Here is a 15,933-nt window from a genome sequence, read left to right as displayed (position 1 = left end):
CAAGGAAGAGCTTTCACCCCATTTCGGCAGTAGAGGTTGACAGTGCAACCGTCTGGCGAGCACAGCTTTTATGCGTCCGGCACTGAGCGACTGTACATCCCTCGGCCACACTGCTGGCAAGCTGGGTACATGTAATACTAATATAGACGTCACGATGTTAGGCTGAATCATAGCGCTCGCAGGCAGCTCCATTTTGTAGAACACGGTGTTTTCTGCGGGTGGTTCGTTTATCTCTTATCACGTGAGTCACTGCATTAGTGCTTTTACCGTTGATTACACCATTGAATACCAAATCGAAGCTTAGTGTTATACCGTCATTATTGGCAGCTTTAATTTACACTTTTGCAGATTACCTCCTCTAGATCCAGAAGTTTTGTAACTGTGCTACTGCGCAGTGCCTTGTTCAAAGATTGCCTATTCACTTTCTGGCTTTTCAGAGCACGATGAAGGAGGACGACATTGTCATCACTGGCTTCTCAGCCTATTTCCCGCAAGCTGACCATCTCGTCGAGTTTAAGGAGAAGCTGTATGCGGGTATTGATTTCGTCACAGAAGATGACGCTCGTTGGCCTCGAGGTATAATTCCTTGTTCTAAGCCCCCGTCATTACCATTTACCGCATAATCTTGTTGAACTAAGGGCTAGCGTTTTCAGGAAAAAGTGTCCGGTGTTCTAGCACTAAATATTCACGAAGCTTCTCATTTCCAGACAAAATACATTACGGTGTTTTACGTGTCAATACGACATCATCATTACGACACCGGAGACAGTGAGGTAATCCTGAAGAATTGTGTTCATTGTGGCGAATTGAGAATTTTGGTATATATTTGAAAATACGGCAGCGCCAAAAACAGACACGGACGGACAAAGAACGACAAGGACGAGTGCTGAACTTGCTACAACATGATTGTGAATGGTTCACGAAAATATACGTGCTGTCCAAGTCAGGGATTATCATCTGCACATGCGTAAATATGCCAGCTCTTTGTCTGCAAGGGTTGTGGGGGCCATGCTAACACATCCCCTCCCAAGTCGAGAGATCCGCTCAGATTTTGCGACTTCCCGGGTTAGACGCGTTTTACTCGTCTTGATAACGGAGGTGTGTCCAAGATTCGGTGAACTGTCATTGCAAGTTAGACAATGACTTTCCAGCAAACCTTCAAGAATCTTTTCCTTTTCTCACATTTTTTTCGTTGTTTGCGTGCTCCGTTAGCCTATCGTTAGCACATCTCCCATTTCGACCAACGTACACTTTTCCACAACCTAAAGGAATTTCGTTAACCACGCCTTCTGCGCACTCAACAAAAGACCACCTCTGCTCGGTGCCGCTGTCACGCTGCTGGGTTGCCGCTGGGTCGGTCAACATGCAAAGCGTTGACATCTTGTGGTTGCAGAGAACACTACATGGACGTCCTAATGCCTGGCCACCTTTTTCAAATTGTACGATAGCATGTGAATGTAAGGCATCACGGCTACCTTGTGCCTCCCCTGTGCGCGAGCCTCGCCCGATTTCGCCTTTGTGCGCATCTTTTTTTTAAAATGCCGTCTGCGACCGAAAAGAGGAGGTGCTGAGAGTAGCCGGCGCCCAGCAATCTTTCGGCTTGATGGCTGAACGCATCTGATGTACAGCGTGGGCAAGATTTACTAAGAGCGTTCTTTAGGCGCTACGTGGCAATAGCTCGTTTAACAAACTTAGTTTGGGTGGGCTTGCAAGGCAGAAGTGGTTTATTGGTGCGCCGTTCATAGCTACAGCAGACTCCAAGACATTTAAACCGGAACCGGATATCTAAAAATCTGATTTGGCCATTGACATGGAATTTGTGCGCTCGATCAAGTGGGTTCATTGCATCCTTGAACATAGCCAACACCTTCCTACTTTCACATTAAATGGCCTGCGCTTCACAATTTAAAGCAACCAAAAAATAATGGACAAAGCGCAACGCTTTAAGAACATTCTTGTCTGTCAACAAGGCATGTATAGGAAACGATGGGAATAAGCAAGTACTAAGTCATTAAGGACTGGGCCGATGCAGGACCCAATGCATACGCCCTGCTTTTGCGAGTGTGGTGTCCCGTGAAACTCGATGTATGTTGACTGCAAATAAAACGTTAAGAGTTCTAAAAAGCCGCGAACTGAAACCCCTGTAGCATATTGAAAAGCAATGGAACCATATTTGTCGATAGAATGTTCAACGCATTCAAGAATGAGGTAAAGGGTGAATAATAAAAGAGACCGAAATAGTAAATTGAGAAAGCCTGACATCTTTTGTGAGTGTAAGGCCTAAATTATTCTACGACCTGGTTAGAGTAGGTCACAATGAAAGGGTCATCTAGAGATAAAACCTTAAGATGACGCTGCAGGAAAAGAGGAACAGTCTGCTGCCAGGTTCCTCATTCAGGGAAAATTTTCCTTAGATATACATCAGCCTTGTGCGTTCTCGAGCTAAAAAAGACCTTTGCCATATTTATGCATGCGCAGATGATTAGCCCTGGCTCCAGCAGCACGTATAGTTTCGTGAACCATTCACGATCATGTGGATGGAAATTAAGCGCTTGTGCTTGTCATCCTGGCTTCATCCGTCTTTTTTCGTTTAACGGTGCCGGCTTTTCAAGTTTTGACCGTCAGGGTTGCTTTAACGTGCACCTCAATATAGGTACTCGGGCGTTTTTGAGTGTTGAGTCCAAAGAAATGCGGCCACCAAGGCCACGATCTTGCCCACAACCTCAAGATTAGCGGCTTAACTCCATATCCACTGGACCATCGCAGCAAGTTCCTGTTTATATTCGAATCTTCATTTGCATGAGATGATGCAGACATTGGAAGCTTATCACTGCAGTTGAAAAGACGAATGTACAATCATTGCAATCTACTGGTGCTAAAATATGGAGTATAAAGATGGCGGTTAACAAAGAAGCTCGAGAACAAGTTCTGAACTGCAGGAGTGTGTGGAATAGGACTAATTGGTTCATGACGAAGGGGGTATAAATTATGCCGACAATGACGAAACACCCTTATGCAAAATGAAAGCGCAGCTGCAAACCTGTTTTCATTTTGCGGCAGCTGACGTGGACAATCTGTCTCGTAGGACATAATGCGAACGGAGCGAAGTGTAGCGCGACTGCCTCTCTGCCTCGCTGCCTCGAGTGTACCTCGACTGCCTCGCGACTGCCTCGCGATTCAGGGCGGCCGCTGCGGAAAACCTCCGCTCATGCAGTGGTTTCTTTCCATACAGACGATGCGCGCTATTATGGTGCAATCTCGTAGCCATTGTCGCCGCGGCAGTACGACTGTCTTCTAACGCTTTCGCCATACCCTCCTTCTCGGCTTTTCTCCTCGTGCTCTCTTCCCTCTCGCCACTTTTTTCATTCCCCACTGCGCTCCGCATTCGCTCTCATCTTGCGCTGTGCTCGCTCGCTCAGTTACGAGGTAGGAGACCAATGCTCGCGCGAAGGATAGGACGAAAGCAGAGACAACGAAGACAGTGCGATTATCAGTCAATGCCGTGTACGTCGTCTCTGCTTTCATCCTGTCGTTCGCCCAGGGTTTAGCCCCGCCAACAAGATAAGGACCACACGAAGAGCGACGTAATGAAAAATATTAGGCGTAATATTAGGCGAGAAGAGGATAGCGGTGTGGATCAGAAAGCAAACGTGGATAGCCGTTGGTATAGCTAACGTTAAAGAGCCCCTCACCAGGTCTGGCCATTTTTAGCTGACAAGCGCAGAGCATACAATGCGCACCAACGATCCTGTTTGCAAAGAATTACATCGCTACGCGGCGCGGAAAGGTCTAAAACTTCAATCCGAATGCCGTTTTCTCTTCACCTCGCGGCCGCTGTGTTCCAAGCCGGATGTTGATGTACTCGCGTCCCTGCGCCTACGTACGTGGGTCCGCATTGTGCCGCCGCTTGTGTTGACACGTGGCTTCGAAAATTATTCAAGGCACCATCTGTTATTTGTGTGATCGGTTGCTTGAATTGACGAATGGAAGTTTAGAGAAATAATAAAACACACAGATGAAATGTCTGCGTTTTTTATGTTTTACTTCGTACCGAAGAAAGAGAGATATACTTCCGCTTCGTATGCTTCTTCGCACGTCATGAAGTCGCTTGCGCAGGTACCACAACTTTGCCATTTTCAACCGCGTTCCAGCGCCTAATCATGCTCTGCGATCCGCTTGTTCTGCCTCTGTGTTCGCGTAGCACTGAACTATACCGCTAGTCATGTGTCCTTGTGCACAGCGCGCTGCGTGAAACCAGACAATCTCAACACCTCGTGCGCAGAGCCGAAAAAAAAAAGCGAGGAGAAAAAAATAAAGGCGGTGCCCGTGACGTATGCGTCACGTGATCGTCGAGGTCCGGTATGGTAGAAAGCAGTGAAGGAATTTCGCTATCGGAGACTAGACGGGGCGAGTGGAGAGAGTGTCTCGCTATGCAGTGGAGCTATGCAGGCGCTGAAATATTTCTATCTCGGCTATTAATGAGTTGATTTGAAAACGTTTTGCAGCAGAACACTCCCTAGAGGCCGCGAACCACTTTCAGTGTATAACCAACATTCGCTATGGGGCCTGGTGAGGGGCCCTTTAGAGGGAAGCTGAAGAGTCTGTCGAATTCAATAAGACGCTCATATACGGACGCGGGAACCTTATAAACCATGTAGGTAAAACTTCGGGTTTGTTTTTTCATTTAGGAGCGACGTAATCGTCGGTTGAAATTGCGCTGTAGCTCCGCCCCCCGTCGAGCGAGCGAGTGGAGCGGAGACCGGATACCGCGGTGTTGTGACGTCAGCTCTAGTGCTTCGTTCCTTCGCAGCGTCCACGACCGTCCCTGACCGCGCTTGTTTCTGCGTGCGTGCCATCGTAATCTGCTTCGATTGACCCTGCATTCCTTTGTTGGTGCGTCTGCGTGTATGTAGAGTGGTATTCAACGTGAGTGGTAATCAACGTGAGTGGTAATCAACGTGAGTGGTAGTCAACGTGAGTGGTAGCCAACAGATGAAGGTCACTACACGTAGTGCATGTAGCGGGAAGCTTTTCACGCGTTTAAACCGTCTTTGTAGATTGCCGACAGCTTTGGACAGCGCACAAATGCCGACGATCGCATCCCCGCATACGTTCCACGAGGAGGCATGCAGGAACACAACACTACAGTTGTTTGAACGGAAACGAGCTCACTAGATCGGCGAAAGATCGGCGAGATCACTAGATCGCTTTGCAAAAAACATACTCACCAAAGAGCATTTCCAACTCGAGGAGATCCCAAACCTTTGCTTTCGTTCGCGTCGAAAGCACTGTTCGCACCAGCATTGTTTGCTTCTTCGAGAGGCCGGCTCTTCGCAATCAGCTCGTACATGTACGGAGTAACGCCGAACTCCTCAGAAAAACGCAGTCTCTCTAAATTTTCCATTACCGTCTCAGAAAAACAGCGCCAAACTACCTGGCACCGCGCTTCATGTGTGGCGGCAGCGGTCGGTTACCAGAGTTGACGTCACGAGGCGCACCGACCAATCACAGGCGGAAACGAGACGCGCGAGCTGGGCGTGTCCGCTGCTGCACTTTTCGTCGAAATAAAATATATTTGCGCTTTCTTTCGTCTTTCGCTCCATTTCAATACGATATTGAAATTCGGAGGGTTGAAAACCATTATGTACAGGTGTTCACTCATTTTTTCTGGAAAACCTTTCAGCTTCCCTTTAAGCTAAAAAAATGAAGATGGAAGGCCGCGTAATGCGAAGCAGAGATAACCGCTGGACCATTAAAGTTACGGCATTGGTGCCAAGAGGAGGGACGTGCAGTGGAGCATGGCAGATGATAAGGTGGGGTTCTGAAACTAGAAAATTTGCAGGAGCCAGTTGGTATCGGCTAAGGCAATACCATTTTAACTGTAAATCGCTGGCAGAGGACTTAGTCCTGCAGTTGTCATAAAGAATAGGCTGATGACAATGATGATGATGTTGTTGATGATGATGATGATAGAAAGTAAAAAACCGGCGTGTTTTGAAACGAACCGTAAACGTATTACTTACGTAAAGAAGCAGCCTTGTCCTCACTGTGCATGCTCTGAAAGGTATCGGATTCCCAAGGTATACTTACACTATATTTCCATACGTCATTTGGGGATTTTAACGTATGTAATATCTACATCCGCTAAGAAATACAGTTTTAACACAGCGGCACGCAGCGCTCCCTGTATAACGTGAATTGGCGTAATGTCTGCGCTCCCATTGTCGTTGATCGCCAGTAACTCTTGAAATGAGCTTCCGCTTCCTCTAAAGTCTTTAAACACTAGTTATGAGCGCATAGGGCACCCAATGTTTAATTCGTACTCTGATTCTGGCTCCGTAGGCCTAAAAAGACGCGTCTCCGTAGAAATCACAGGATGCCTCCTAATGTACTTTCCTAGCATGTTTGGCACAACGCTTTAGTTGTTGCCCTGTGTTTTAACAACCTGCTTAAGTTTGCGTTCCACTGCGTTAAGCTTAAAGCCTTTACGGACGAGCACTGTAACATCCCACAAAGGTGCTTGCGTTTATCGTAGATAAGACAACAAAGGCTATTCTAAAAGTGTCTAGTAATTGCATATGCGGCGATAAAACATGTTCCATTACACAGCGTGAAAGAGATGAAAGGAAACAAAAGAGTGGGAGTTTACCCATATCTCATGGCTGCCCTGTACTGTGGGAAGGTTAAAAGGTGTAAAATAGAAAAGAGCTAAATAGAAGAAAAGACATTCACGAAAGTATTGTTTCAGCCTATATATGTGTAAGCGCTGCTCTGTAGAGTGTGACGAATGTTTTACGTAGTGATACAAAATGATGTTGTGCGCCATACAAAGGAACTCAGCGTGACAAAGCACGGCGTGACATAGTCACAAGATATCTAACTAACCGGTTACCTTAAATAGTAATTTAGGTGGAGACCAGTGTCGGAAAATGTAGATTTGCGAGAGTTCACGGCATGTCAGCTCACGTAGCGGGAATTACTAGGTCGTTCGACTAGTTCAAGAATACAACAAAATCATTTCGCCTTCTGTTGCTTTTCTATCCGTCTCCTAACTACCAGATTGACTGGCCGGCCTAAAATACGTTGCCGCGTTACCAAAATAAATGCTTGTTAAGGATATTTGGGCTTCAATTAGCGAAGAGCTGCGCCTTGGGAGAGCAGATGTATCCAGAAATTACTGAGCATAAAAATAATTGTAATGTCATTCTTGAAACGCAGGCTAGCGAGCTAGATATGGCTCATGCTCTAAGGCTCATGTGTCAGCCAGTCCTTGTTTCATTAACTTACACAGTCGAAAAGTAAAGCTGTGCTCCTGAATCATAGGAGTAATTTTCTTCTTGTTTTGTTTCTTCCTTCTATATTAGTTGGAAAATCGCGTATGCCAAAGGGCTCGCAAAAAGAGGTGCTTACGCGTCTCTGCTTCAAACGAACAGCGAGCTGTTCCTTCACCTTCAGACATCTGCGTTCTTGTCCGTCGTCGGCAGGGAGCCATGCGTATTGACGCAAAGGAAACGCTCTCTACTATCCAGAAATTTCTGCCGAAGCTTTCACAGCAGCCGCAAACAAAAGAAAGAAAAAAGAACCGAAAGGCTACTTGTTGCGCACACATTCTGATGGGCACGAGCGTTAATTGTACACCTGCATCTTGTAAAAAAAGTAGCACCTTAGAAATTGTGCTATAGGTCAGCTCAGAATATAGGTCGAGCCCTGACCTTGACTTGGCCAGACGAAAACTCACAATGTGAGTTTTCGACTGCAATATGACACCAGTAGCGACTTTATTTGACTTTCCTTTCGGGTAAAAGGATTTACCTATATTGCACTTTAGGCGGTAATATCTTTTCCGCAGTAAGATCAGTTGAAAAGTAAAGTTCCCTTTCGCGGTTTTATTTCTATAGCGTAATAGAATGCCAGCAAACGGAAGTTAAGTCACTAAGAACTGCAAAGATCTAATTGGTATAGGAAGAGCGATGGTGCTGGATTAACCACTGACGTTATTTCGTAAGAACGACGCCTCACAAGACCACATGGGCATGCATGACAGAACTGAAAATAACTTCAGATTTATTATACGTAATTAAACAACAAATATGTTAATGTCAAGCAATATATGCCGATGTTTCATCATGGTCACAGAAGGTGATTTTCAATGCTTCGCTTTAAATTATAAAAGTGTTTGCTTGCAGTTTTGCACTGGAGTTAATAAAGTGTATATTACTGAAAAATGATCAGATGAAATCCTGTAGTTTAATATTCGAAGGTAAAAATAAAACTGAATGTCCTCGTTTTTAGGGAGCGTGCAGTGATAAGCTAACTAAGGAGTTTGGAAATCGTTGATATTAGTAATATATGTCGTTGGGTTCCATTTAGGGTGACTCACGTGAGCATACGATAAATTGGGGGCGCTGGGTCATCTGCAGTGGCGTAGTAATAACATTTAGTAACCCTCTTTTTCTGCCGGTTTGTGTGGGCGTAAATGGCAAAGATCGCTACGGTAACAAGCAGCCCGATCTCGTGTACACGATTTACCAGATGTGTAGTGCCGCAGAATTTTCCGCTGCAGCTTTATCACTCTCTTGCGTAATAATTACAGGAATGTGCGGGCTCAACTACTTAATTCGCTAGGTGGTCAATAAACTACTCGCCTTAGTGGAACGTTTCATATTGCGGTGCGCTCGTGGGGTGCGCTCACTGTCATATGTCGCTCAACACACACACTGGCGATTTGCCTCTTAGGTCTGTCTTCCTTGCAGTCCGCGCTATCTTAGAATAGGATGTATTAAATAACTGAATCACACAAGAAAATTACACAAGAATTGTAATGAATTACAGAGGAAACTTTGCAATCCGATAATTGAGCACCTGAAGTCGTATTAACTCAACAAAAACTTCTCTAAACAAAATCGTCTTGGGTGTTAAAGCCTGCAGTATTTTACTGCTGCGGGCGGCCCATTATGGTAGTACTAAAATAAACATGAAATAATGCACCAGTGACGTCGATCACTTCATGCTATTCATTGCGGGTGCAGAACAACAGTAGCGCAAGCATTCCTTGGCACTGGTTTGATAAGATTGGCTTGAAAATCGTTTGACAAGATTGGTTTGGGCTAGCATGCCCGCAAGGCTTTGACAATCGTTTGGGAACCGCTGTGCGCCGCCAACACGTTCACCCTGCCGGGTGGCTGACAGAAACGTCTAGGGTTAGGTCGTGAGCAGTTTTTCTGAGCAAACTCAGACGAACATTGGATTGGTAGGTGTGGCCAACCGGGATAGCGCCTCCAGAACAGCTGGCGTCTGCGACCGGAATAAATGGACCGAAGTTGTCTTGTCACCAGCTGCTCACCACTGTCCAGAAGGCGCCAGGGAAAGCGCCATCGGATGAGAAGGGAAGGTACCTTTCGAAAAGAATCGAACACCTACAGAAATAATAAACAAGCAGCGGCCCCACTGAAATGGCTATGCGGTCATTTGTCCGTTTTGTCGTACACAATGACCTCAGAATTCTGCAGTGCAATAAATTACTCCGGTTAGTGGTCCTCTCGAAAGCGTTGTTTAGTAAAACGGCCAAAGGAGCTCTATATGAGAATTCATGGTGATGATATAGAGGCAAAGATAAGTGAATACGAACACCCTTAGGCTTCTCAAAAGGATTAACATGGAATTTTTGGACTAGGCCGTAAAGAAGAGGAAATATAACCGGCTCCGAGTTTTTCACCGTGCAAGCGCATCAACTCGAGTACCTCTTGAGAATTCTTGTGACGGAAGAAGGCTCGTGGCAGAGGCCAGCTCTCTCAGCGCCGCAGAAACAGCAGGTATATGCGTCATGCAGAGTTTGAAGGTTGCCACTGACGCTTTCATGTCAGAAATGATTCCGGCAAACCCACCGTTGTCGGTGCATATTGAAAAGCAGTGCTTTTCGTATTTTGTATCAAGAACTGTGTGTAGCAGTGCAGGCACTTATTGAATACCAAGGAGAGACATCTTGGCAAGGTAGTTGCGGCCTCTCGACAGAGAATTTGATGAAATTTTTAGCTCTTTACCTTTTCGTAATTTTTGCAAAATTTCACGGCAAGCTGTTTCTCCAAAACAATTGAATTGATACAATGTGTCCCACTCAATTTCAGCCAAATTTTGCGAATATACAAATTCGACTTAGCTTGAGAAAACTAAGGTCATGTTGTTTACCTTCGCTTGGAGATAATCAGATTGTCTTTTGTATTCCACCTAATTACACAATTGGCTTCAATTATTTAATCAACTTCTAAAATATTATATTTAAATGAAGAGCGCCAAAGAGAAAATTGTGCAGCAACATGAAAACATCCCGAAACAGCTTTCTGTTGCTCAGTAGGTGCTGTATAATAGCGTTTTCTGAAATTGAAAGAAGCCCGCGAATGCATACAGAGTGCCTCATGCAGCCAATCGCTCCGGCATTTTTCATGCATTGGAGGCCCTGTTTCACTGTCTCAAAAACACTTCTGTGTGGCACTTATTGAGCAACAGAAAACTGTATCGACAATTTTTCACGTTGGTGCACAATTTTCTCATTGACGGTTTTCATCTAATTACAACATTTGAAAAGTTGATAAAAGAATTAAGGATAATTATGTAATTAGGAGGATAAAAATAATTGATGTATGGCTAAGCGACCTCAAACAGCATTACCCATCCAGCTACGTGGCATTCGCATATTTTTAAAGTTCGGCTAAATTTAGGTGGGCCACCCTGTATATGTTCAAGTGTAGAGCTCGTTCACGACAGCATTTTCTGCGAAAATTTCACAAAATTCTATGAGAAGCCTTCTATTGTGACCCAGTTACCGGTGTGTATTGATACATTGACGATTTTTATCTTATTTGAGATTTCAAACCAAGTGACTGCCTAGATTATCCTAGTTATCCTACGATCCATGATCTACGTTTCGCTCATGAAGCCCCATAGAAAGACTCCGTTAGGCTTTAAGATGTGTGGTTATGCTTCTAGTACCATGGCGGTAGAATGATGTCATAATTTCTGCTGTACCTGCAGTCCGACAACAAAAAAAGGAGGCGGTTATCGCACGGTTCGTCTCACTCGAAACTTCTTAGGCGAGGTATTCCTAAAACGTGCCTGTACAGTGCATTATAAAAGGGTTATACGCACCAGACGAGAAACCGTTTGGACAAACAAGCTGACAGACTGCTCATGGCAACTAGCCATCAAGCTATGATCACAGCTTTGCTGGAATTATTACACAGGTGGCAAAAAATGAAACAAAGAAGCCATCATGATCGCGAAGTGCGCAAGCAGGAACTAGGAATGCAGTTGTAATGGCGTCCCCACGCGGCATTTCACAAAAACTGAAAATGATTGCTGCTATGAACGACGTCAGACTATCTTGTTGTATGCCTTGCAAGACATGGCTAGCATAGTTTTGCAGCATGGTTCCCGAAATTCCTAGTTTGCCAGTGCACAAGTGAAAAAGTATAGCAGATGCGACACGTGTGTTTATGATATCCTTGTTACCTCTCGTACAGAATACATAGTGCAGTCGGGTGCGTGCATACACGATAGGATGCTTGAACGTAGCAATTTTTTTCTCACAAGCACGCGCAGCAATCTTCCGATACGTCGTAAGATACGTCGATACGTCGTCCGGTTGCATTCCTCTTTTCAGTAACTTTCGATTGTTGGAAAAGAAGAGGCAACAGGAACGAGCTATTAAAAGTATTTCACAGCTACGAATTCGAGGCGTACAAGTGTGTTAGCGCGCCATCGGTGTTCATGACAAGTAAAGCTTCGCTTTCTAGACAGAAATTGTCGTTTGTAGTAAGCAGGATTACCCTGATGTGACTTACAGTGCTGTCATGTATGCTGCGTTTGGTCTCGCAAGGACATAGTTTTTATCAAATAAAGTCAATTTTTAGTTCAAGATCCGCCCGCACTTCTTGCCTGTTTCTCTCTCATTACATTTTGTTTTTTTCTGATTTATTCTGCTTCTGTTGGTGGCATTCAACTACATTGTACCGTTAACTAACTTGCCAGACAAGCCACTTCTTCGCTCACTATCGTTTCATACTGCTTCCTCTCTTCCACTAAGCACTGCCAATTATTCATCAAACAGTTTGAATATTAACAGGTCCTGGCCAGAAAATGCATGGCTGATTGATTCCTGGGGCAAAATGTCTCAAGCTCTGAGGGACGCTGCATTGGAGGGCTCCTGATGAGCTACAACAATTTTTTAACGTGCACATAAATGTGCGCGGCTACATATATATATATATTTTTGGGCCCTCTGAGTTGAGTCCGGGATCCAAACCCATGACCTTGTAGCCAGCAGGGGAAAGGATTAGCAACTGCGATACCACGGCACGTCGGAATATGATCACGTAATGCAAAAAAAATGAACTGACTCGCATGAAGTGTTCCTTTTACAGCGAAGCAGCGAATGACTGTATCGATTGTCTCAAAGTATTACCCGCCGTGATGAACTAGTGGATGTGGTGCTGCGCAGCTGAGACCAAAGGCACGGGATCAAATCCCGGCCGTGGCGGCCGCATTCAGCCAGGACGAAATGCAAAAACGTCCATGTATCGTGCATAAGCCAAAGAAACTTTAATGGCCAAAGTTACTCGGGAGTACCTCAACACGGCGCGCCTCATAATCCCTCATGAAGTATTAACACATTTGTCACTCGCAGGATTTCTTGGCTTGCCTGAACGAAAGGGAACGATCCATGACCTCTCCCGCTTCGACGCTCACTTCTTCGGCGTCAACCCAAAACAGGCGCATGTGATGGACCCCCAGGCGCGGTTGCTGCTGGAGACCACTTACGAGGCCATCGTGGATGCCGGCTACGACCCTGCGACGATGCGAGGTCACAACGTAGGAGTCTTCATCGGCTGCTCCGACTCTGAGTCCGAGGGCGCAATTGGCGGTGACGCGGAGAATGTCGACAGCTATGTCTTGCTCGGCAACAACCGTGCCATCTTCGCAAATCGCATTTCCTACTGTTTTGACTTTAACGGTAAGCGCTTTGTAAACCTCTAAAATCTGTATACGCCATTTCACACTTAGCGGGGAACGCTGCAGAAAGTACACGCAAGTAGCCAAACCATAGAAGTTTCACTTTGCGCGTTTCGCAGTGCGGTAGTTTTAGGTACGATACACCTCCAGCGAAACAAATTGTGTAACATAATGCTGCTGCGAATTGCGAACGAAAGGTTGCATATAAGTAATTGCCGTTTATTTGTACTTGTTCAGGCTTTCAGAACGCGAGGTACCTGTTTTTTGTCGGGTGCACACGCGCTACATATGATCCCCGATTTCAGAAACGTCCCACTTCGCCCGTTCGGTTGCAAATGCGTTCAGGTCTGCAAAGATTACCGTGGTGTAATTAGGTCATATCTTACAACGGAAAAACAAGAGACCTAATATTACTCGAATCACATGACACACTTCTGTGCCTTTGTTTCCTACATATGGTACCTTTGTAGTGACGCTGTAAAAAAACCATTGCCTCCCCCAAAAAAGGTTACATTTAAAACACAAGGATACGAGCGAGCATAGTCGGCGATCATCGGAAATCTCATCAGCCCATGAAACGTGTCAGCTTTTATTGAGATAACAATTATATGTGCACTCCAGGTGCATTTCTATCGTCGGCGTTGGCGTCGCCGTCATCGTGAGGTTCCGTATGGGTGAAAGCTTGTGAGGATGAGCCGGCGACCGCGGTTCAATCTCAGGTGCACGAGCGAGGAACGCGCTCCAGACGTGTGACATCTCCTGTAGCGCACGAGGCAATGGGGATCAGGCGAGGGAGGTGGCATGTTCTTCTCAGACGGTTGCCAGGGTGTTTCGATGTCTTCCTCAGAGTGCAGAGCGTGCAGAGTGGAGATACTGCGGCGTTGCCCACGCGAATCGCGGACGCCGTAGGGACGTGTTGTCGGCGCTCGTGTTTCTGAAAAGGAATCTGCGATGTGGGCAAAGTGCGCGCCCGCGCGGGCCTCCTCTTCGAAATAATCTGCGATGTTTTCAGAGCCTGCGTTGAGCCGGTAGCATCGTATGTGCTGTGCTTACGACGTTTTGTTCGCGTTGAAGCGACAGATGCACACAGGTAAATTGGCTCGCAGCTGCTGCCATGATTCGTAACTCCACCGTTTTCACAGAGTTTCCGCTGTCATTGATAGAGATGTGTTCATGCTTACCAGTGCGCGCCTGACACCGTGCTGGTTAATTTGGTTAAAACATGTTGACGGTCTAGTTGGTTTGAATCCATAATAGAATGTGTAAGCGCGAATGAACAAGGACGTAGAAAGCAGCAGATACACAAAGACAACGCTGTCTCCATGAGTCAGTTAATCTTTGAGTCATGCTTACATATCCTATAATTGGTAATTTAGCTAGTAGGCGAATGTTTCCAATAGGTGAAGCAGGCGTTAAGCACTCCCCATACGTGGGCCGATCCCGTAGATAATGGAATGCCGGGCCGACTCGCGGCATAGGTGAAGCAGGGGTTTAGCAATCCCCATGCGTGGGCCGATCCCGAACACCGTGCAATACTAGCCGGACCCTCGGCGGAGGTGAAGCAGGCGCTAAGCACTCCGCATACATGGGCCGATCCCGAAGACAGTGCCATGCCGGGCCGACCCGCGACGGAGGTGAAGCAGACGTTAAGCACTCCGCGTACGGGTGCCAATCACCAAGATAGTGCAATGCCAGGCCGTCCTGCGGTGGAGGTGAAGCAGGCGTTAAGCGCTCCCGCTACGTGGGCCGATTCCGAAGATAGTCCAATGCCAGGCCGACCCACGGCGAAGGTGCAGTTCGGCATTAAGGGGCCCACATACACAGCTTCGCTGGTCATGCTTCTTCACAGACAGGAAGGGCACTGGGATTTTTTTCTTCGCTTTTTACGTTGGCAGCGTTTTACTTTCTGTCGTTAACCCTTTTCGCGCAGTTATCACTGGTATTTGCACATGGTGCTACCACAAAAAGCGAACATTCTTCAAAGTTATCGAAGGTCTTCGCTATGCTGATGCCGCGTAACGCCAATGCACTAGTACAATATCGAACTACACGAGCGCTAGTGATTGTTCTGCAAAATAGGCTGAAACAAGCATATATATCGGACGTACACCCTCGAAATGTTTATAAGACGAAAGCTGTTTCATGGTCGCGTTGTGAAGTGCAGAAAATATGATGTGACCCGAAGATGGATAGAACCGAACCAAAGCATGTGCAACCTTGTATAAGAGAAGATTGGTGATTAGCAGGGGTAATCATTGATTTATTAGTGATGATATTAACGTGGATTAAGGTGTCTTAGGGTGTATTATAGCCGGTTAAGGTTGATTAAAGTGTATCAAAGGGGATTACCGCGGAAAAGGTTAGATTAATGTGAATGTAAGAGGATTACTGTGGATTAGGGTCGACTAAGGTTGATTAAGATATATTAGGAAGGATTAGGGTATATTAAGGCAGTTTAAGGTGGATGAAGACGCATTAGGATGTATTAAGGAGGATTAAAGTATATTAAGGTGGATTAAGGAGGATTGAGGTCAATTATATAGAATAACAGTAGGCTTTACAAGGTTTTCACATTCGCGTCTCTTTAGAGATAGCTAAGGACACCTGAGAATTTTTCTTGTGTATTCACAGGCACGTTGGGGCTTTCACTCATGTGGCGTCGTTGTGTTATGCTATGAAAGACGCACTCTCGCATCTGTCATGTGGTGCATGTGCGCTGTTGCTGCGACGCAGTTGCGTGCGCGCCTGTCATGTTTCTGCTGGCATTCTGCTTGATGGCTTGCCTAAATGAGCACCCGGCACTGCTGTGTTCTTTGGTCCTTTCTGGTATGGTCAAGCTTGCCCAATAAACAGCCTTTTTCCGTTGCTCTGACTTTGACATTGCCCGCCGCGGTCGCAACACATTGCCTCGAGGATGGGATAAACCTG

General features: G+C 46.0%; 1 protein-coding gene across 2 annotated transcripts in view; it reads left to right on the top strand.

Annotated features, from left to right (window-relative positions):
• LOC139055911 (fatty acid synthase-like) overlaps positions 1-15,933 on the top strand; it is a 237,530-nt gene that overhangs the window by 16,746 nt on the left and 204,851 nt on the right. For both annotated transcript variants that reach the window (XM_070533550.1, XM_070533549.1), the window contains exons 2-3: positions 438-576; positions 12,680-13,006. In XM_070533550.1, the coding sequence (XP_070389651.1) occupies positions 444-576; positions 12,680-13,006 (460 nt within the window). In that variant the 5' untranslated portion in view covers positions 438-443. The remainder of the gene's footprint in view (positions 1-437; positions 577-12,679; positions 13,007-15,933) is intronic.

This window comes from Dermacentor albipictus, chromosome 2 (assembly GCF_038994185.2).
Source record: "Dermacentor albipictus isolate Rhodes 1998 colony chromosome 2, USDA_Dalb.pri_finalv2, whole genome shotgun sequence".
NCBI lineage: Eukaryota > Metazoa > Arthropoda > Arachnida > Ixodida > Ixodidae > Dermacentor > Dermacentor albipictus.
Note: the sequence above shows the minus strand (reverse complement) of the source record. Positions and strands in the feature narration are given on the sequence as shown.